The 24,269-nt window shown below is 37.1% G+C and overlaps 1 protein-coding gene across 5 annotated transcripts in view; it reads right to left on the reverse strand.

Moving 5' to 3' along the window:
* The window catches only part of PLCB1 (phospholipase C beta 1), a 638,281-nt gene that overhangs the window by 214,357 nt on the left and 399,655 nt on the right, over positions 1 to 24,269 (reverse strand). For all 5 annotated transcript variants that reach the window (XM_070419924.1, XM_070419923.1, XM_070419927.1 and 2 more), the window contains exon 4: positions 2,183 to 2,320. In XM_070419924.1, the coding sequence (XP_070276025.1) occupies positions 2,183 to 2,320 (138 nt within the window). The remainder of the gene's footprint in view (positions 1 to 2,182; positions 2,321 to 24,269) is intronic.

A 24,269-nucleotide genomic window follows, 5' to 3' on the forward strand; every position in this document is an offset into this window, starting at 1 on the left:
TTTTTTTTTTGGTTGATGTAAAGGCTCTGTCTTTTGTAGTCCATGTTAATCTTACCAGCAAGATAGATCTTTAAAGAAATTCACCAACTGGTGCTGAAAAAAGCTTGAGAATTCAGTCCTTACTCTCAGCTGCTTACTGACTCTGTCTCTCCTTTGTCACTGAGAAAATAGAGGCAACCAGAAAACTTGTACAATTCCCTCCACCGCATATACCACTCATGGGCATCTCTACTGATGTACTCTACTCTTTCTCCTCTTCTAGATGAAATGCCCTTGCTCCTGTCTGAGCTCAGACCATCTGTTTGTGAATTATGACAGAATCATAGTTTCATTAAGGACCATATAGTTAACATTGTAGGCTTTGTGTGTCATATGGTCTATGTAATAACTTCTCAACTATGTCTAGTGAAAGTAGCCATGGACAATATGTAAATAAATGAGTGTGGTGTGCCAATAAAACTTTATATATAAAAAGAAGTGGAGGGCCAGACCTGGCTCCTGGGATGTAGTTTACTGAGCCCTGAACCGGATTTTACTGCCCTCACCTACTCAAGGGCATGTTCCAGCAATTCTCATGCTCTCTTACATCAGCACAGTTTTCCTTCTATAAGATCATTCCAACCAGCATACATGTCTATCATTGTTGCTTCTTTCTTAACCTCACACACTTCCCCCTTCCAGCAGTCTTTTCATTGCTCTAGTTCCCTTTCATAAAAAATTCTCAAAAGAGCAATCACCTTTGGCTTCTTATTTTGTTTCTGCCAACATTTTCCAGAGCCTACTCCAATAGGCTTTTGGCCCCAGCACTCCAGTGAAGTTGCTCTAATCAAAGTACCAGTGATCTCTATAGCATTCAATCCAGTGCTTAGTTCCTGGTCTTCGTCTTACACGTCTATGGCAGTATTTAACCCAGTTGATCACTTTCTTCTCTCTGACTCAGAGGGCAGATGTGAAAAACCACCTTTTCCCAGGTCTATTAAAGAGGTGCGCCAAGGGAGCAGGGGAAGCTGATCCTTAGGGTTCAGAGGGGCTGGAAAATCATGCTGTGTAACCAGAGGTAGGACTGTTGTTTAATTGCAAGATATAAGATGTTTTTAGTCCTGCTACCAAGAGAAAAATTAAAAGACACAGTTTTTCTCCCCAAGTCCGTATTTTAAAGGAGTCACTTGCCTTAAAGAATAAATAAAACTTCAATTTCAAGTGATTTAGGTAAGAAAGAAAGCATTCAAACCTGAAATAATATTTTTAGGAATAATATTTTTAAGTCCTGGTTCTGATTTAAAAAATTTGATTGACCCAAGATTTCTCATAAATCTCTGAAATTGTTTTAATTGAGCAATTTCTTTCAGCTTTTTACCTTCTCAGAGCATCCCATGAAGAAGTAATTTCCTTCTCCCCCTCTTTCTCTCGTTCCATTCCTGCGTTATTCTCTCACACGGATCTCCATCTGACCCACGTTCCATTTACTTCTGTGTGCTTATCCGTGCATTTCCTCCAGAATGCTGGCTTTCGGTATTTTAAAATGGTGTATCCCTAACTCTGGAATTGTGGCTGGCACAGGGAAGGCATATAATAAATGTGTGTTGAATGAACTAATGAGCCAGACTCCCTTTCTAAACAATTTCTTCTGGAGAAATTTGACTTTCAGAAAAGATCAGGTTACTCTTGGGAGTTCTACATAATGAGAGAAGCTGTCTCCTTGTTTACCGGTAGCTGACACTACACAAGGCATCATGTACACTGGCCCTGGGGATTAAAGGTGTGATGTTATGAGACAATACTGAGAATTAAAAGGATGGGGAATACGTTTTCAGAATAAAATGATGTTTGAATATTTTAACCTTCTGCCTGAGCAATTTTAGTGGGGGAAAATACCCTATAGAATACCACAGCCAGGGAAGGCAAAACATACTCTGTAGCTTAATTAATGGAGTGTGGTTTTACCTATATTTTCTTTTGCAAATGTATTGTATCAAATGCCTTATGAAAAATATCCATAATCCTAAGTAGCTGCCACTACTTTAAAGTGTTTGATTATACTTCTACTGGGCAGCTGAATTATTTTTAGATGGAATTTTAACCCCTTAAATATGACAGAAACTCAAAGTCTTTCATAGGCACCGGTACAGTATCATAAGAATTCGGATCAAGGTGACAGCTTCAAAGTTTCTATGCATCATACCTTGGCTACTTCTTCTTGGAAAGCCACGAGGTTCAAATAGGAGATGTTCACTAAGTCAGGCCCATACACCACTGTTATCATGCGATGTTCCAGGCGTCCGATGTTCCCCACATCCAAAAGTTCCCGTAATTTGGGGTCCTGGATAATAAATGTTGAAAAAAGTTAGTTTATAACTGGAGGTTCCAACATGGTAGCATAGTTTCCAAAAAATTTGAGCTAGAATGCCTTCAAAGCAAAGTTGACTTTTGTTCTTATTACAAAAATGGGATGAGTAGAAGTCCCTCCACTCCCAGTAGAGCCCAGAGAAGTGAACTAACATGTCCAAAGGTTGTGGAGAAAGAATTTCTGGCCCAAGGCCTATTGCCCTTAGTGAATTATGCTAAATGGAAAACAGATGCTATATGATAGCACTTATATGTGGATGCTTAAAAAGCCTAACTCACAGAAACAGAGCACACTGGCATTTGGACGTAGGAAACTCTATAGCAGTGGTTCTCAACCTCTGGAGGATGAGGCCCAGAAATCAGGATTTTAAAAAGATTCCCAGGTGATTCTAATGTGCAGTCAAGGTTGAGAACCACTGTTCTATAGTCTTTTCAGAGCACGTTGCATTCTTTAGAACATCCTAAATGAGGGTTCCTTAAAGATATAGTCCTGTTGGGAGAAGGAATTTTCCAAACCTTCTGAATTCAAAATAAGACCTGATTCAGTGAGCTTTGCTGAATTTATTTTCCTTTCATAGGGCAGGCCTTAAAGGAAATGAGAGGTCCAGGAAGAAAATTAGCATCCAATCAATCACTTGGCAAATTGGCAGCCAGCTTCTGAGGAAAGAATTAACTTGAATTCTCATTTATTTAGTCAAATGCTAGGCCAACAGGACTGGATTACTTAGGCTGGTTATTCTGATCTGCCTTCTGAGGTTTTTACATGCAGCACCCATACAAAGAAAAGGCGAACTTAAAAAAAAAGAGAAAGAAAACAAAATCTTTCCAGCTGTGCTATTTGGTGCCTTTACTTCTCTCTTTAGTTAATAAAACTTTCTTCTTGACTTGGCTGTCTGAAGAGGAACATTTTCAGGTAAGTTACAAGAGAGAAAAATCCCATTTCACAGCTGTTTCCAATTATAACTGAAACTTCAACTTGACTAACCAGTTGAAACTTTATCAAGTATATCAGGCCACCTAGAAAGATCAAATGCTATCACACACATACAAAAACCCCATCAATTTGCATGACCTAGGAAAGGAGAGGAATACAGTGAAAAACTTATCAGATAAATAAACAATAATAGCAATGAGGGGACATTTTTAGCATTCTAGCATTAATGAAAGATTAGAAAAGAATGCTCAAGAAGAAGGGATGTTTTGAAGGCTAATTAAAGAATCACACACACACACACACACACACACACACACAAAAGCTCTGGCCAGTTTGACTCAGTGGTTACAGCATCAGCCCAGGGACCACGGGGATGAGGGTTCGATTCCTGGTCAAGGGAAGGTGCCTCGGTTGCAGGTTCCCCAGCCCTAGTAAGGCATGTGGGAGGCAACCAATCAATGTTTCTCTCTATCTCTACCATTCCTCCTTCCATTCCACTCTCTCTAGAAATTAATGGAAAAAATATCCTCGGGTGAGAATTAAAAAAATAAAAAAGAATGACATTAGCTGCTCTGTGAAATGACTAATTGCATCACAGTATTTGAACACCATTGAGGCAGGTAAGAAGAGAAAATATAGTTGACCAGTACTTAAAAAAAATTTTTTTTTTGTATACTTGTAAGAGAAAAAGAATCCTCAGAAACCACCTAAAACTTGTAATTATAAATCACAACCTTTAAATAATTGATTACAGAATCCATCAGTATCTTCACTTCTATAACATTTAATGGGAACATTTTGGTGAATGAATGGACTTTAAACTTTGGAGAGCCACATGACTCCCTAGTTTTTTCCTTTCCCAAGCATTTTCTGTCCAGTCTATGCAACTTTACTACCTAATTCTCATGTCCATTCAAAACACTCTTACCCACCTATTAAGTAGTTAATTGATTAAAGAGTGCCACCTTTCAGAACTGCAGGGACTAGGTGTGGGTGTCAGGGAGTTCACTTGAGTTGTCCTTGAGCTATAGGAACTCAAGGCAAGTACAGAAACCCAGAGAAGGTGACCAGAATAAAAAATAATTCTGAAAAAGGGCTTCTGGAATTCTTATGTCCAGAACAATATTGTTAGGTACAGTTACCAGGGATTTATAAGAAAGGTGACCAATACTTTATGTCATTTCTAGAAAAATTTCCCACTAATGGTTGTTTATATATATTTTTAAAAACTATTGGCTTTATGTAATGAAAAAATTTTAATGAAGTGTTGAAAAGTGATGTCTGGAATTGGTAAAATAAAGCAAGCTACCAAATTGATTATGATGATGATTGAATCTGAGAAATAGGTATTTGAGGATTCAATATGTAAGTCTCTCTGAATCTGAGATGGTTAATATTTATACAACAGATAATAAAACATTATTGAGTATGAAATGAAGAAACACTTAGATTTGAACAATTTTTTTTAAATTATGTATTTCTGGAAGTAAACAGAGAAATCCTTTAAAGTATACCATAGCAAGTTCCTTACTAATGTACTTCTTTGGTGATGGATCATACTAACTTTTAAACTATATTGTTTTTCTCTTCCACCACTAATCATTTTATTTTTCCTTAAAATTACACATTTTCTTCATTTATTTCTTTTTTAACAACACCTGATTTGGCAATATTAGAATTCTTTCCCTTTAGAAATGACTTCACTTTTCTTTTTACCTGTACTTCTCAGTTCTTTCATTTTGAACACAGCAACCCAAGCTGACACGATGGCTTCAAACCCTATTCCTCATTATTGAGCATATTGATAGAGGAGCGGGTCTACTGGAAAAGATACTTCTTCTTTCAAGTTACAGAAGTTGCACTCAATTGTTTTCAGCAGGGGGACCCTCAGAGAGGAGGCAGGAGGGGATTATCTAGGAGGATTAACAGCAAAGGCACCACGTTTTGGGAGGACCTTATGGGGGAAGAAACTTAATGGAAAGAGATTCCAAAGAAATGGTTGTTCTGAGGGTACATCACTCTCAGGTGGGGATATGAGTGAGTGCACTTAAAAATCAAACAAACAAAATTTAAAAAGTAACAACAAAAACCTACAGACAATTTGGATGAAAACCACCTCCTCCCCAAACCTGTTCTTTTAAGGGATTTTATATCTGAGCATTTCTTATTGATGGAACCTCCTGATCAGTTTTCAGAGGGTTTACTTACGCAGGTTACTACTAGACTTAAGTACATTTCTTGGTTCCTGAAATTTATATAAATTCCTGGATATTTTAATAAAGAAAACAAACTATTTGCATAACTCTGTTCAACTTCTCTGTTGGAAAACACTAAACAATATAGCTCAGAAAAATGAGGAGAACTTGACATTGCAATTTTCACTAAGCTGTCATGCAAAACTTGCTTTCCCTGTAGACTACCCTGAATATGTCCCCACTGCTGGAATTTATCAGACCAGCGAGGAACCCTGGCAGCTCTAGTTTAACAGCACTTTTAAAAGTTAAGTCCTAGATCAGTGGTTCTCAACCTTCCTAATGCCTTCAATACAGTTCCTCATGTGTGGTGACCCCCAACCATAAAATTATTTTCGTTGCTACTTCGTAACTGTAATGTTGCTACTGTTATAAATCATAATGTAAATATCTGATATGCAGGATGTATTTTCATTGTTACAAATTGAACATAATTAAAGCATAGTGATTAATCACAAAAACAATATGTAATTATATGTGTGTTTTCCGATGGTCTTAGGCGACCCCTGTGAAAGGGTCGTTCGACCCCCAAAGGGGTCTCAACCCACCAGTTGAGAAACGCTGTCCTAGATAATCTCTACTCCCACAAGAGTTACAAAATAGAGACTCTGACTAATAAATAAGCTCACTTTCTCTCAAGCACCAGGATTTGTGATTAAGTTACTTCATGTCTGTTGCAAAGAAAGTCAAGGTGCTCAAGTTAATGATTCCCAGGTGGAGGTAATAGGCCACTGAAGAAAACAGACTCTGCCACACAAAGACACAAGGACTCCACTACAGCCTGTGTGGCTGTAATTATAATATGACATTCAAAATAGTATAGACTCATGGATGGAATGAACACAAGCTAAAGGATAAGTTTTAAGAGTTAAAGGCCAGTGTCAACCTTCATTCCTTAATATGACTTTTGTTGTTATTGTTGTTAATCCTCACCTGAGGATTTTTCCATTGATTTTATTTATTTATTTTATTTTTAAAATTAATTAATTAATTAATTAATTTTTCTTTATTGATTAAGGTATTACATATGTGTCCTTATCCCCCCATTGCCTCTCACCTCCCTGGTGTCTGTGTCCATTGGTTAGGCTTATATGCATGCATTCAAGTCCTTTTTAGAGAGAGTAGAAGGGAGTGGGGGAGACAGAGAAACCAGCTAGGGCTCCTTAATATATCAGATATCCAAAAAATAAAAGATCTTTTTAAAACTTCTAGGTTTCATTTTTTGATGCAGAAAATATGCCTTACTTATCTTTCACCCCCATGAAATAGATCTTTACTGGATTTAGGTTTATTGAACAACTTGTATGTTGGGTTAATTTTATTCCCAGCACTCAATGCAATCTTCTCAATCCAAGTTAGTTATATGGATATTACTTTAATCTATCATGCATAAAGGATCAGGTATATGAAAGTCTCCCATAGTCACTACAACAGTCAGAAATAAAAGCAATGGTTCCTTGTTATACTTAAGTGACGTTCATATGCTCCAGCTTTGCAGGGATAAAGCTGCCTCTTTGAAAGCTGAGCAGACTTTTTTTTATAGTTTTATTCAAATTTCATTGTAAAGGAAAGATAAAAACTTATGTCCAGGAAGATTCTCCATTGAGACCCTGAATTAAAAACTGCCTCTCAAAAAATAAAAATAAAATACAGATTAGCAAATTCCCTTGGAATCAACACTTAAAAGTTTCTCTTTTTTATGATTGTGATGAGGAATACCATTTTCTCCTCCAGTATATAGCAGTAGCTTAGGCATCTCACACAGCTAGCAAGATTTTAAAAGATAAAACTCTTCATTTGCACCAAATATGACACCAAAATATGGTGCCATGAGCATTCTCCTACAAAGGAGAAGACTTGGAGGATGCTGTTTAGGCTTTTATTTTATTTTATTTTTTCTGTAAATGACAGATGTGGTGGGAGGCTTGAATGTTCTTCAGCTATTTCTTTTGATGGAGGGAGTGAATGAAGAACAGTCTGACTATGGCAAACATATGCAACTATGGGAAAATACTAGGAAAATAAGAGCTGGTAGAGTATTTTCCTTCATATCTCACAATGGTATTATCAGAACACGATCTTTCATATTTGTTTCAGATGAAGTAGTAATTAATTTGTATATTCAGTCTCCATTCCACAGGGAGCCTCAGTGTACAAGTAAAGAAACTGGTGGAGACGAAAAATTAACTATTCAATCTAACAGTAGCATGCATGAATTGATTGAGCTAAAAGGGGGAAACATTTACAAGTATAACAAATGTAAAGGCAAACTAATAATTTTGTTATGACTGGTGTTGGCCACAGAAAAGGGATAAATAAAATTCAAGGAGTGTCTCTAGCTTTCTAGTTGTGAATTAAAAATTTAAGTACTCAAGGTTTTCCTCCCTCCAGGAATGAGGTCAAGGTGTAGTTTAATGTAGTTCCAAAAGCTAGAAAAGAAGGGAATAGACAGGTAAGGGTGCTGGAGGAGTTCAGGCAGGGTGATACTCAGAAAACGACAGCAACAAAAAAACAAAACACAGAAAAACGGAATTGGAATTTAATGCTCAGACTTCTGGGAACAACTAAGTGACTCCCAGGATGCAGAGATGTCCCAGGAAAAGACATTTTCAAGCTGGACAACTGCTGTCCATTTCAAGAAGTTGCATTATTTAAGCAAGATCTCTGGGCTGCAGTACATGTGCTTGGCGTATAGAATGCTTGTCTTGAGGCTCCAGAGGCTGAGATCTGGGGACTGGAAGGTTATTTCAGAGGCGATCACAGGATGCACAAGGAGGGAGTGGGAAAGTGAGACAAGGAGGAAAGAAAGCCGATGAGTAGCGTGTTAGTGAGCGGTTTGCCACTTTGGGGAACTTAGGCTCAATCCAATCAGAGCCACTCCAGGACAGTATGAAAAACACACCCCAGAATGTCCCCACGGAGCCTGGAAGCTAGAATATTGATCTGTTTACTCCGATCTGTCATTGGTGAAGAGTCTCCTGGGACGCCAATGCCCTTGCATATCCAAGACCAGATCATATTCTCAGGACATAGGAACTCCGCACGGGCAACCTCTGGGGGACAGGCAGGGGACGGCGTGCTCTGAAAATGTCTGCTAAGGAGCTGAGGGCGTGACATTTCCCCGATGTTGATTAACCTCCGTGTATTTTATAGGACCCACATTTGAAGAAATTTAGATTCTGAATGGGTCAGTTCTTTATAAAAATAGTAACTATAACTATAATAAGTTCTAATCAGTAAACACGCGTCAAGCACCATCCTAGCTGTTCCTTATTTTTCTCCATTTAATTTGCATAGTAACACTGAGAAGTAGCTATGTTTTTTCTATCCAATTTGCAAATGAGAACTCTGAGGTTTCAGGAGATAATTAGCCCAGTTTTATCAAAAGGGGGAAAAAGGGACAATTGACTCCAAATACATCTGACTGTAAAGTCTAAGCCCTCTCCATATCCCAACTGTGTTACACAGCATATCCAATTTGACTGAGTTTCTATAAAAATAGTGCGAGTGGTTCAGCTGGTGGCATAAACTGAAATAAATCAGCATCTATCTACTAAGTCATCTCAGATTTTAGACACTTCATTAAAATATAAACTAACCCAAATGTGAAATTAAGATAGGAAGGAAATATGGCCTAATGGCACCACTCACTTGCCTTCCCAGAAAAGAATGGAAACTAAACCATCAAGTTTAACCATCATTTGTACAATCATTCTTACTGAAAGTAAAAGTGCATGAAGTGTATAAGTTAAAAAACAAGTCATTGGAAAACTAATTAGCTTCCTCATCATCATCTAGTATTTGTCAAACTTAAAAATTCTTAAATATAGATAGCTTGTCACTCATGTATCAAACACTACGAAGCCCTCCATCCCCATCCCTCCACCCCCGCCTTCTTTGACATATAACTACCTAAAAACCAGCAACATTCACACGCTCAGCCATTACCCTTCCATGCATGAGAGTCCACAGGCCGCAGGGGTAGTGGTGGGCACACGGAAGGCAATTAGAAGTCATAGGTCCCTTCCTGTTTAAAATCCCACAGAGAGAGTGCAAGGTATTCTATGCCCCTTTAACTTTCAGGGGTGGGGGCAGTGCTTCTAGGTAAGTTTCAATATTGCTGTGGCCAAGATTTAGAAGAATAATGAGGCCAGTTTGTTACATTGACTAAGTTCTCCCTGGACAGTGAGTCCTTTATGGATGAGTGTTGTGTTTTGTTTTTTCCTATTTTGTTGTGGTGCCTGCCTCCTTACATGGAATTTGGATACATTCAGATGGCACCAAAGGAGATTCTGGTACCTTAGAACCTACGTTAAAACCAAGCATATCTTTTTTTTCCTTTAAAAAAATTTCAACTACACTTGATATTCAATATTGTTTTATATTAGTTTCAGGTGTACAGCATAGTGATTAGACATTTATATAATTTACAAAATGATCCCTCCGATAATTCTAGTACCCACATGGCACCACAAATAGTTATTATATTATTGACTACATTCCCTATGCTGAACTTCAGATCCCTGTGACTATTCTATAACTACCAATTTGTACTTCTTAATATCTTCATTTTTTTTCACCCAGCCCCATAGCCCCTCTCCCCAAAAAGAAGGCCCAACAATTCCTTAATAATGACAAACACAAACAATGCTCCCTTTGCAGTTTCTGGAAAATCCATGCATCTGCACTAAGGGTTTTGGCACTGGGAGATAGACAGTAGAAATTGTGTCCTTCCGTCTGACTTTTATTTTTTTTTTTTTACTTCAGAGAGAGGAAGAGAGAGGGAGAGAGGTATAGAAACATCAATGAAAAGAATCATTGATCAGCTGTCTCTTACACACCACCTAGTGGGGACTGAGCCCATAACCCAGGCATGTGCCCTGACCTGGAAGTGAACCTTGACCTCCTGTGGTTCATAGGTAGATGCTCAACCACTGAGTCACACAGACCAGGCCCATCTGACTTTTGAGTTTGGGCTCTGCCAGCTAAAAGCAATGTGACATCATTAAGTTTTCTTGACCCTTCTAGTATTTTCATCTGTTGGATGACGATAATAGTACAATCCTCTTTAAAAATGTTGTTATAGGAATAAATGATTAATACTATGTTAAGTCCTCAGGGCAGCATATAACAAGCTGTGAGTACTTGAAAAATAAAATCAATAGCTTGAAAATGAAAGACCAAATAATTTAATCTCTTATAGGCACCAGAACAATTCAATATATGTGAATATATATATATATATATTTACCTTCTTTGTTACTTGCCAAGTAAGACATATTTCTATAGGGAGTGGAAAAAGTAGGTTTACAGTTATGATATGAATAACACAGTGTTTATTCCTGTATTATTTATTAGTGTATTATTTTCCATATGAACTGTAAATCTACTTTTGCCCACCCCTGTATTTAAATTTATGTATATATGGTTTGTGTGTGTGTGTGTGTGTGTGTGTATGACTGACTATATTCTAAGTGCATGCATTTTAATTTTACATTTTCCTTAATTCACTGTGTGATGGAAGCATAATTTAAGGACAAATCATTTTTAGAAATCTTATGTTTCTTGCTCCTGCATTTAACTAGTTTTGAAAACTAGGCAGCTTGTTTTCTCTGAGCCACAGTTTAGTTTCCACTCAATGAGGATGATGACAATGTCTGTTCCCCTTAAAGCATTCGTGTGATGATCACCATTAAATCCACAAACTGCCCCAGCTGGTTTGGCTCAGTGGATAGAGCATCAGCCTGTGGACTGAAGAGTCCCAGGCTCGATTCTGGTCAAGGGCACATGCCTAGGTTGTAGGCTCAATCCCCAGTAGGGGTCCCGCAGGAGGCAGCCAATCAATGATTCCCTCTCATCATTGATGTTTCCATCTCTTTCTTTCTCTCCCTTACTCTCTGAAATCAATAAAAATATTTAAAAATAAATTTAAAAATCCACAAACTGTGCCATGTGACATGTACAGAAAGAATTCATATGTTTTTGTGATGACTAACATCATTAAAACTTATTTTAAATATGACACGAAAAAATGGAGTGAAAAAATTCTTAGCTGTTCATCTTTTTCTTATTAAAATTATAAAGTGTTGTAGGAGTTTAAAGTAGAGAGAAATTTTCCTGTCAATTTGCTACAAATAACTTCAGGAGTCTGAAGTAAATGGATAATTTATCTGTAAATATCTGAATAGAGATGTGACTTTGTGTTTGCTGAAGACTCTCGAAATATTTCAAGAGTAAATATTATTTAATTTTCCTATTTACCTTGCTATTTTAATTACATTCTTTATTTTCCATTACTCTAGATAAACAAGTTAACTCTATTCCATAATGCATAACAATCGATAATGTGCTATTCCTTCAGAAACACAGGGATATGAAGCTCTGTATAATTCAAAGTGCGGAGGAGGTCTGATGTTTATTTTTTAAGAAATAACTAGTGCATCTAAGTAAGCCCTGCCTTAAATATGCCTTTTTATGCGTGTGCTTCTCTTTAAAAGTAAGAAAATGTCTTCTAAAATTTTTTACTATCCATCCATCAAAATAATCCAACATTCTACTTGAAGACATAGTTGTCATTTTTATGACCTCAACTTTCAATAAAAAAATTAACCTTGAGAGTTGTGTCTATTCAGTAAGATTAGGTAGGTTAATGATATCATCATGCCATAACACTATCAATGACATTGTTAGCATAATTCCAAACAGGTATGGAAAAGGAACTCAAGGAGTCTGAAGCGCTCTTAATTTTGCAAAAATTGTATAGAAAATAGTTAAGTATTCCCAGGAAATTATTAACCATTTCTTTGCATTTTAATTGCTGGCTTGCTCTAATTAATTAGGCAATTGTTTTTTACCTTTGTTCTCAAATAGCATTTACCTTCTCTTTACCTTTTTCTCTCCTTCCCACTTTACTCAGTCATCTTTTCTCTCCACTACCAAAATTTTCCACAGGGGATTTTATAAATCCTTTGGAATTTGGCAAATCAGAAGTATTTACATATCCCTAAGAAGACAACATTTAATGCAAGAAATGTTTTAGAATGAATTGTAATGTCTACCACCCAGTTTCATATCAAGGTAACTCAAATCATCCTACTGTCAATGACTAATTCAAATTATTCCATTTCTTGAGTTCTCTAAATAATTAATTGAAATATTTGCTTTATGAACATTTCTCTACATAAACACACACACACAAATAATATTTTACAATTAGGATCAAACTACACATATTCCTTTGTTACTTGCCCACTTATAAATATATAGATGAAATGTTAATAAACACAAGCCTATGATTCTTTTTTTCATTGATTCTGCAGTATTCTAGTATATGAATGCACCATAATTTGTTTCACAGCTCTCTTCATTTACTGTTATAAACAATGCTTCAGTGAACATCTTTTTGAATATATTGTTTACTTTCAGGTACTTGACTGATGATATACTTGGGATACATTCCCAAGTTTGGAACTGCAGGGTTTAAGGGTGCTCATATCTAACTTGTGACACATACTGCTGGATGCTCTGTAAAGAGTCTTTACTAGTTTACAGCCCCACAAAAACCATATGAGCTAACAATGATTACATCTTGATACTTTTTTCCATCTTTAACGGTCTACTGAAAATTGTTTTAATTTGTGTTTTAAAAATTACTATTTATGCTAAGTACCTCTTCTTATTTACTGGCATTCACGTGTCTTTTATGTGTGAATTGTTTTTTCATGCTGTTATCCCTATTCTAGTAGGATATTTCTCTTTGTCTTACTGATTTACAGCAAAACTGTATTATTAACCCTTTGCCTGGAAATATGTTGTAATACTTTTCCACAAATGTGTCATTTTTCTTAATATTCATCATGATAGATTTTTTCCTATTGAAATTAAAATAATTAAATTCAAATCTATCGATCTTTGAAATTATTATTTTTTCTGATCGATTGTCATTTGTGGATGGCCTTCCTTATCTTGACATTATAGGAATATTCAGGTTATAAGAGTCTATTTTCTCTTCATCCTTTATTATACTTTGCAAATGTTTACCAAGACCATATACATTATTGTAATATGGAGAAAATACAAGAAGGTAATCATTTAAAAAACTACTAAGAATCAAGTCTTTGTTTAAATGAGAACATGTGCTAATAGTTACTTTTCAGTCTATAGATGAGGATATACAAATACTAGACTTCATAAGAGAAACTTACAACACTGACTGAGGTTACACCCTGGCACAGCTACTAGCTGTGTTCTGAATTTCCCCTTGTAAGGTTATTACAGTAATCAAAGGTATGCTTAATGGACACAGCTAATGTCTGCGAAGTCAGTATCCACAGGCTCATTATTGAACTTATCACTCCTAGAAGACCTTGAAATGGCTCTGCAATAGTCATGTCCTACCATCTCAATTAAAAATACCCTAATTAATGGGGCCATTGGTGTCATTTTACATGATTGCTGTCTAGGCTGTGTGTGACACATGGCTCTAAAATGAAGGCACAGAGGAAATTACAAGTGCAGAACAGTGTTAGACAGTATTTGGTACAGTCTGAAGAGCCTTTAAATGTCTCCTTTTTTCTTTAAGAGAAATACTTTTCAGGTGTTCTTTGTGTTTTCCTCCATTCAACACATGTATTCTTTTATTTCCATTACCCGTATCTGTGCTAGGATTATGTTTATAAATGAGGGAGAGACTATGTTCTTGAGATTCTAATTTTCTGAGAGAGAAGAAAAGTACTTAGTTCCTTTGAGTGTAATGGGAAAAGTGCTTTTGAAGCACAGAAGAAGCCCACCTAATTGTGTTTAAGGAAGTTAAAAGGGGGGAGCTACAAAGCTGATTGATCATTCAACAGAGTAAATGTGAGGTGAGTATGCCTGTTAAGAGTTTGAAAACCCATGAATAGTGCCCCTTAATTGTTCTCAAAATACTAGCAGATACACTGGGAGTGCTGATCAAAGAGTTGTTAAGTGTTTCCTACACACTCAGCCAATAAAACTCCATAAACTGTATTTGGCCAATAAAAATGTTTTAGTCCCTGTTATTGGCCCTCCTGGTTATTCTAGCCCTCATGAAGAAGTTGTTTCTATAGGTTCTAGAAGTGAAAAACATATGGAAGTCATATTTTCAGGGATTAAGGAACTCATAATTTTCTTATTACTCAAATAAAGTCTTAATAGAGGCTTCTAAGATAGTCGGGGCAGGCGGACAGCTAGGTAACTTGATGTGACTGAACTGACTCCAGGTCAAAACTTTCTTGGTGATCCCTCTGTTAAAAGGTACTGGGTAAAGAAAGTTAAAGGATTATCTAAAGAACATATATGCATTCCCCATGGACAAGTACAATAGTGTGGTGAAGGCCAAAGAAGGGGGATGTAGAGGTGGGTGGAGGTGGGCAAAGGGGGGAAAAGGGAGCCATCTAGAATAGTGTCAGCATTAAATATTTTAAATTAAAAAATGAAAAAATATACTGATGTATTTTTAAATTTAACCTTATATAAAGAACTTTTACAATAAGCTTAACCTTATCAAAACTAAAGTACTTCCCTGTATTTCATAACTAAGAATTCAGGAAAATGGTGCCCAATGGGCACATTTGCATACATGTTTTCTTAACCTTGAAAACACCAGGGCATTTATTTTAAAATAAATTTTTACATTCACATAGTGCTTGGCTCATATAGGTACTAGTATATGGGTATCAACCTTTATACCACTCCTGTATTCCATCCTTAATGTCTATAAATTAAAATTAAAATAAACAATCATAAAAATTTAAGTGTAAATTTCCTCAGTAATATGGAATATAGATTGATGTTTCTAGAAAGCCTGAGGGGAAAATGCCATATTTCATAGATACTTATAGTTTAGCATTCAGTTTTTTCTTTAAATTGGCAATTTCTTAAAGTAAATTTACTTCAAATGAAACTTATCCTTAGCATAATGAATTTGAATCCAAACCTTGCACTATGTGAAAATATCAACTCAAAATAAATCAGAGCCCTGAATGTAAAAGCTAATACAAAGATCTTAGTAAAAAACAAGTGTAAACCTTTGTGACCTTGAGTTAGGCAATGGTTTATTACCCATCAAGAGCAAAGCAACGACAAAAATAGGTAAATTGGACTTCATCAAAACTAAAAACTTTGTACTTCAAAAGATACTATCAAGAAAGTAAAAAGACAACTGACAGAATAAGAGAAAATATTTGTAAATCCTACCTGATAAACAACTTAAAAGATACGCTGCTTGGGGGGTGTAAAATGGTACAGCCACTTTGGAAAACAGATTCACACTTTCTTAAGATGTGAAACATAGAGTTACCAAAGGCCCAGCCATCCCTCTCCTAGGTATATGCCCAAGAGAAATGAAAACATGTCCAAACAAAACCTGTGCATGGAGCACAGAAGACCACCAAATTGTGTTTAAGAAAATTAAAAGGGCAGAGCTATAAAGCTGGTTGACCTTTCAACAGAGTAAATATGAGGTGACTATACCTCTTAGGAGTTTGAAAATGCATGAATAGTGCAAAGTAAATGTTCTCAAAATACTAGCAGAAACACTAGGAGAGTTCATCTGGAAGTTCATAGCAGCATCATTCAAATCAGCCAAATTTATGAAAGCTCTACAGCAGAGTATTATACAGCAGTTAAAAACAATAAAGTACTGTTACATGCTACAAATGAATGAGTCTTGAAAAGGTTACACTAAGTTAAAAAAAGACATTCACTAAGGACCATTTGTTGTATGAGTCCCTTTACATGAAATATCTAAGATAGTCAAATCTACAGTGACAGAAAGTAGATTACTGGTTACCAGGGTCTGGCAGGGGGCAGGGAGGAGGGTGTAGAAAAGGAAGTGACTGTTAATGAGTACAGGATTTCTTTTTAAGAGTGATGGAAATATTCTGAAATTACACTGTGGTCATGGTTGTAAAAACTCTGAATGTACTAAAAATCATTGAACTGTATAGTTTGGAAGGGTTAATTTATTGTGTGTGAATATGGACGTTTATCCATGTACCCCCTAAAGTACTAGGGTGGCGTCTCCATGCTGTGAAATAAGTTGTTCTATGCCTCAGACAGAAGACATGGGTGAATCATAGAATTCAGTGTTTTGGGAGAAAACTTCAAAATATTTTTACTCTTGATGAGTGATTAAGTTTTCCTGGCCTAATGATAGGTGTTAAATTGAAAGGAAACAAGATGCTTAAAGTAGTAGAGGCTGACTAGGTAGATGCGTTGGAGTCAGCATTTATAACATGCACAACTTTTCAAGGATGCATTACCCTGGAGCAATGACTTTTAATTTTTTAAAAAATTTTATCTTTATTTTTATTTTTTATTTTAAAATTTAATTTTATTTATAAATTTTATTTTAAAATTTATCTTTTATTTTTGAAAATATTACAGATGTTCCCCTCCCCCCCTCCCCCCCATGACTTTATTCTTAACTTTCTTTGGCTGAACCTCACCATACTCACTTCTTCCAATGTTGGGGAGTTTCCAAACTTTAATCTAATTTTTATGCTCTAAGTCTCAAATATAAATGTTTGAACCAGGTCTAGCTTCTTTGGGAAATGTATAGTTATAGCATAAGTATAAAATCAGTAACCTAATCCCCAGTAACCAACACTGTGTTGGCTCTGCTGATCTGCTTGCTGTGTGAATGAGTGAAAATGAGTGGGAAACAAGTTGGAGGAAAGTAATACTTTCTAATCAATAACATTTTCCTTACGTTGGCAGGGAATAAGAAAAGATATTTAACTTCCCCCAAACTCAAGAATCCCAGGAATTCTGGGGCCAGTTTTTTAGGGTATATTTGAAATGTTAGGGTGTCTATATTTATATGTCTCAAAACATTTTAGGAGCTAATAGTACTGAATTATACAGCCCATCATCATTGTACAATCCTATATAATAAGAGGCTAATATGCAAATAGACCGAACGACAGTGGAACAACCGTTTGCTATGATGTGCATTGACCACCAGGCGGTGTGTATAGAGCATGGCAGGTGTCGGCAGCAGCGGGATGGTGGAGCAGGTGAATGGGGGCACCAGACCAAGGTGAGGCGCTGGACACTGTCATCAGGGTGAGCCTCTGGTGGTTACTGAAAATTCTTTGCTCCGGTGTGCTGCGGTCCCGCCTGGTGCTTGTATCTGCTGCTGGCGCTGGCCCTGCTTGCACCCGCTGCTGGTGCCTGCCTCAACCACTCTGTGCCATCAGTGTATGGGAGTGGCGGTAGCGGTGTGAGCAGGGCTGCCGGCAGACAGGGGACCATGGGGACCGGGGGCCGCGGGGGAGGGGCCGGGCGGGGGCACGGAGGATGGGCCAATACTCGCCCCTGTGCCTACCACAGTTCCTTTGAAGGTGCACAAATTCGTGCATTGGGCCCCTAGTTAATTGATAATCATTGCAATCTTTTTTTTTTTAATATTTTATTGATTTCTTACATAGAGGAAGGGAGAGGGATAGAGAGTTAGAAACATCGATGAGAGAGAAACATTGATCAGCTGCCTCCTGCACATCTACTGGGGATGTGCCCGCAACCCAGGTACATGCCCTTGACCGGAATCGAACCTGGGACCTTTCAGTCCGCAGGCCGACACTCTATCCACTGAGCTAAACCGGTTTCGGCAATCATTGCAATCTTTGAATTATGATAGAGTAAACATGGAATCCTTTCAAATATTACAATCTATATATAAAATAAAGGTTTTTCTGAAACCCTAAATAATTACCTCTAATATTTTTATTTTTTATCCTCATTCATTCATTTCTTTATTAAGAAAATGTTAGAGTTTCTACATTGTGCATATCACTGTGCCAATTAACTCAAATTTGTGTTTTTATAAAATGCATTTATGAAACTTTTAATGAAAGTTTATTATGCAAGAAACCACCCTGTAAATCTCAGTATCATTTTCTAAACATCAGGAAATATTTTCTTATTTGGATATTTAACAAATGTCCATGGTAATGAAAAGCTATATAATTTAGGTGAGCATGATAAAGTGTCTTTTGAGCTGAAATAAATTTCCCTTGTGGGCATACCCTTTTCTTTTAAGCAAAAGATGATTACCAGCTCATTTTAAGGTCCACTTAATACCTTGAGTAAAGAGAGCAAGTTTATTTATCAACCATGTGCTAGAGCCCCAAATCTTCAGAGAATCCCAAAGCTCATTTTCAAGGCAATTTTTAATTTGCATATGATATTTGGTCCTAGCCTATGTGAAAATGGAAGCTTCTGAGTTAGGCATATTATTTTTTAAGCTTTGTGCTCTCTCTAGTTATTTTGAACACATATTTATGGACTTATTTTATTAAGGGATACATACATGTGTTAAAGAGCATAGAATGCATGCATTTTAAGGGTACAGCTTCATGTGCATATATTCTAGACACTTTATATCTAACTCTTAAAAATTCCCACTCCTTAATCTCTCACATCCATCCTTTCCTTTTATCACCCTGACTGCGTCCACACATCCATTCATTCATTCACTAATTCATTTCTTCAATGCATATCTAATAAAGACTAACATGCAGTAGGCACATGTGAATAACACATATAATGCTTCCATTGTAGATGAGCAATACATAATATTGAAGAAGAAAATTTCAGGAAGTTGTTAGTGAAGAAAAGAAAATGCAAGAAGGTGAAATAGTGAATGGCTTGGGTGTAGGTGTCGTGAGAGAGGGACCCACATAACATAAACCAGTTAAACAGAAGGAGGAGTCACACAAAAGTTTGAAGAAGAAGGTCCTAGGCCCTGAGGTGGGAATTCATTGGCTGTCCAAAGAACATAGAGAACAGGGAAGCTGGTGTATAGGGAATGATAGGGACAGTGACCTGTGATAATGTGATGGGGAGGCCAACGCAGGGCCAAGTCACTGGGCTCTTATTGGATGAAGTTTGGATTTCTATTTGAACACAGAGGAAAGCCATTAGGTTTAATGTAGGAGACTCACATGATTTGATTTATATTTCTGGAAGTTCACTTTGTGTGTCATGTGCAAATTTAAAGGCCGCGAGGCCAATTGGGAGATTATTTCAAAAATCTATTATGGTGGTTGGACAAATGTGCAATCAATGGAGATAGAGAGAGGTGTACGTCCTAGCTGTAATTTGGATGTAGAGGCAATAGGCCTTGTTGGGGATGGTGGTAGATGGTGCAGAGGGAAAGGGGGCAATTAAGCAAGGCACTCAGGTGTTCATTTTGCCAACAGGGAAGGTGGTATTGCCATTTATAGAGCATGAGATTATTGGGGAAGGGATGGGTTCAGGATTGGGGACCATCATCTCCTGCCTAGACTGTTAGAACAGCATCCTTAATGGTGTCTACCTTCTGGCATATTCCCAATTCATCCTAGAAAAATTTCATTTTTATCAAAACTGATCCAAGAGAAGAGAAAATTTTTAACAGATCAAAAATTAAGGAAATTATTTTCAAAGTCTTGTCTTAAAATAGGTTCAGAGTTCATATGTATTTCGGAGGAATTCTGTCAGTTTATCATGGTGAAGATAAATTTTACATTTAATAACAGAAATAATAAGATGCAGAACTTTTTAATTTTATAAAATTATCAAGTCCCTCATTCAAAGTCTGACAAAGCTAACATAAGCACAGACCATCTCACCTACGAATATAAATGTAAATACCCTTAAAAAATAATAGCACATTGAGTTGGAGAAGGTAATAATAATGAAATAGTATAAATTGTAGCACTAATCTATGCACAAATGTGTGATAGGTGTTCACATACAGACATACACTCACAGCATACAACAGATATCAATATTTAGTTGTAAGGATGCAAGAAAATCATTTTCTTTTAATATTTTTAAAATGTTTTCCAATATTCTATACTGTGATACATTATGTCTATAGTAAGAAAAGGAGGTTATAGGATTATATAATAAAATAAAATGTTATCTAAAGCCTTAACCAATTACTGTTTTTGCCCTGGCCGGTGTAGCTCAGTTGGTTGAGCCAGGGTTCGATTCCCAGTCAGGGCACATACTCAGGTTGTGGGTTAGATTCCTGGTTGGGGTGTGAATGATCAATATTTCTCTCTATTCCTTTCCTTCTCTCTCAAATCAATAAAAATGTATTTTTTTTAAATTGTTGTTTTCCACATTTAATAAATCTTCATAGGATCTTTTTTTTCTTTTTGGTATATTTACTAAAAAATAACTTCCCAGTGAAATTGCTAATAAATATGTTCAGTAGCTAATAAACCCTCTACCCACAAAGCACAATACCCAAAGACTGTTGTGTTGCACAACTGTGGAGGGCCTCTTCAGGTCATATTATAAAATATAAAATTCTATATTATATTCCATAAGGAATAAATCTCTACACATGGAATATATATGAATGGACCCTCTCAAGTCATGCCACTGATAATTGGGATGCTATAAGACATTTTCTAATATTTAATTTTAAAAGGCTGATTTTTATTCTTTCTGCCTCGTTTATAATCCTTACTCTAACTATGATAGGCAATACATAATGATGTCCCTTGTTCTGTTTGCAGTTAAAACTATTGTTTGACTCATCAAGGTATTCTAATAAGAAACTTTCCATGACCATCACGGGAATCACAATTTAATACATAGTGTATTATCCATGTATACTTACGAAACTTCAGTAATTGTGTAATTAAAATATATCACATCATCATATGTATCTAGAACAAAATGAAAATCAGTGTGTCCTGAAAATCAAATTATTAAGGGTTGGGGAATCTTTCAATCTGTAGGTTTATACTCTAGACTGGCAAGTCTAAAGCACTTGAGTTTCAAAGGTCTTTCATTTACATTATACCTTCCTTTAAAATTTTTTTAAAAATTCATGTAACACAAAATTGACCATTTTTTAAAGTGAAGAATTCAGTGGCATTTAGTGTGCATTCACAATGTTGAGCAGCAACCACCTCCATTTAGTTCCAAAACATTTCAGCATCCCAAAATAAAGCGTGGTGCTCTAAGCAGTGAAAATTGTTCACTCTTATCTATCTAACATAAATGATTATAACAATAAACCTGCTAATTCTAAATAGTGAAAATGTTAGTATTAGCTTTAAAAAAAGTATCTACAAAAGTGATTCTCAAACTTTAGTATCAGCATCATGTGTAGGCTTGTTAAGTCACACATTGCTGGGCCCCACCCCAGAGGTGTTGATTCAGCAGGGTGGAACCCGGGAATGTGCATTTCAAACAAGTTCCTACTGGATGTTGATGTTGCTGGTCTGAGGACCACACTTGGGTAACTACTGATCTATAAACTCAGAGACAGCTGAATGACAAGCTTTGACTCTGTGTTTAAATCCTCTGGCTCTTTGTAGAGAAAGCGACTGGCTCATTTGGAGGCAGCTGGTGAGGCTAAAGCCCATCAGTGGGGATTACCCCAAAATTTGTTTGAACTACATTTCCAAGCCTCACTTCAGGGAAAGTGCAAATGTTAACTCGATTTGGATTGAAGCCCCTTTGAAACCTTAAACATTGGGCTTAGCCATAGATTTAGAGGGTTGTATACAAAAGAAGGGGACTTGATTCATGTGGATTTAAAGTCAATGAGCATGGAAGACCCAAGGGTCTTTAAGTTCTGTCTTGAAGAAAGAAATACAAAAGCTCAACACTGTGGCCCCACCCTTCCTATCACCTTGGATGGCTTGTAAAAATTTAGCTATAAGAGAACAGGCCAAACTCCACAAAAGAACCACCAATTTCTGGGCCTGAACTATTATGATGACAAGAATCTCAGCTTCAAAGAGTCAGGAGGCTAGGCACAGTATGAGTAATGCTTAACACTGATTGTTTTAATAACTGATATTTATTTTTTAACCTTAATTTTGATTGCTGTATATTTGACTTACAATAAATAACAGGTGATTTAAGGTCACAATTTTGATAAGTTATATATATATATCCTCCTATCTAATAAAATAGTAATATGCAAATTATCTATCACTTCGTGACAAAGATGGCGGCGCCCATAGCAGCCAGGGCAGGACGCTGGCAGCGTCACCCTGGCAACATGAGCCCAGCAGGCATTGCTGTGGCAAACCAGAGCAGGCAAGCACCCAGCAGGGCCTGCTGGCGGGTTGCCGCGGGGACCCCTGTGCAGGCAAGCCGGCCTGCAGGCAGCGCCCAGCAGGGCCTCCTGGTAGGTCGCCGGGCATGTGGGTCGCCGTGGCGATCCTTGAGCAGGCAAGCATGGCCCGTAGACAGCGCCTAGTAGGGCCTGCTGATGGATTGCTGCGGGGACCCCCAAGCAGGCAAGCACGGCCCACAGTCAGCACCCAGGAGGGCCTGCTTGCCCATCGCCTTGGTGTGGAGCAGGCAGGCCCTGCAGAGAGCAGAGAACTATGGGAAGCGGGCCTAAGCCGTCAGTAGGACATCCCCTGAGGGCTCCTGGATTGGAGAGGGTGCAGGTCGGGCTGAGGGACCCGGGACCCCATTCTCCCCTCCCCTTCCCCGTGTACAAATTTTGCATTTTTTAAAATATATATATATATACAGAAAATCATTACCACAATCACGATAGTTTAAATATCTACCACCCCAAGGTTTCTTTGTGCCCTTTTGTAATTCCTTCTTCTTGTACTTCTCTATCTTCTTATCCACCAGAAAATCACCAATCTGTTTTTTATCACTATACATCAGTTTGAATTTTCTAGGATATTATATAAATAAATGCATACAGTACACACTAAAAAAAGGTCAATGAGCAAAACAAACAAACAAAACATCCGGAGCATTCCATTTCTTTACATAACAAGTGCATTCAGAGGTTAACCCTTAGGTGAAAATCAAATTTATTTTTGCTAGAGCATTTATCCTGTTTTTCACAGACAATAGATCGTCTTTCATTCTCTATAGTTTCAGAATCCTTAATATAGTGCAAATGGTCCTACTATACAGTGTCGTACTTGAACAGAGAATTTTATGTTTCTGGGGCTTTTTGAAAGCAAGATGTGCTGAGGACAAAAAAACACAAACAAACAACAACAAAAATGCTGGATACTCCCTAACATAAGAGTTTCAATTGCCTTTGGACCTCAGCACTCCATCAGGCAGCTCTCCATCAGAAAAATTCTATTGCTCGGGGAGCACAGGAGAAGTTCTCAACGAAGATGTCAGCTTTTAACTGTGCTTACAGTTTCTCTAACTTTTATAAGCCACAGAAATTTAACTCTTTGTTTTCAAGAAAGGCCGACATATTTGACACGACCTCAATTAAAGTAGTCTAACTTGTAGCACACAGGCTTTGTAAATGTTAAGAACAATGAATCAAGAAGAGACAATTAGCATAATTCCAAACCCTTCTTTCAAAAGCTCACTCTGCTTGCCCTTTCAGCAAAGGAAGCTTTTCTGTAATATTCTCTGACCTGAATACAGTCCATTAGAATTCTGAAGACTCTGATGGGGTTTCAGCTAGAATCTATAACCTCTGGTTAATTGCGGTATGTTACACATTTTGTGGATAAAATACATTTGGGCAAGGATAGATAAGTCTGTTCATGTTAATTCATCGTTGACATTCATCGTTCCACTCCATTTTCAGTGATGATATCCCTGGCATTTCAGTAAGCCCATTTTAATTAATATCTCCACACCTCTTTAAATACCAGTTTCCATTTTCCATGCCAGCTGTAAATTAAGGCAGTTTAAGGTCTGCTAGAAGAGCCCATCTTCTGGGATTTCCAAGAATCAACCTTCCCTTTCATTTGAAT

This window comes from Myotis yumanensis, unplaced genomic scaffold (genome assembly GCF_028538775.1).
Source record: "Myotis yumanensis isolate MYYU_CA2020_CCGP unplaced genomic scaffold, mMyoYum1.0.hap1 SCAF_7, whole genome shotgun sequence".
Lineage (NCBI taxonomy): Eukaryota > Metazoa > Chordata > Mammalia > Chiroptera > Vespertilionidae > Myotis > Myotis yumanensis.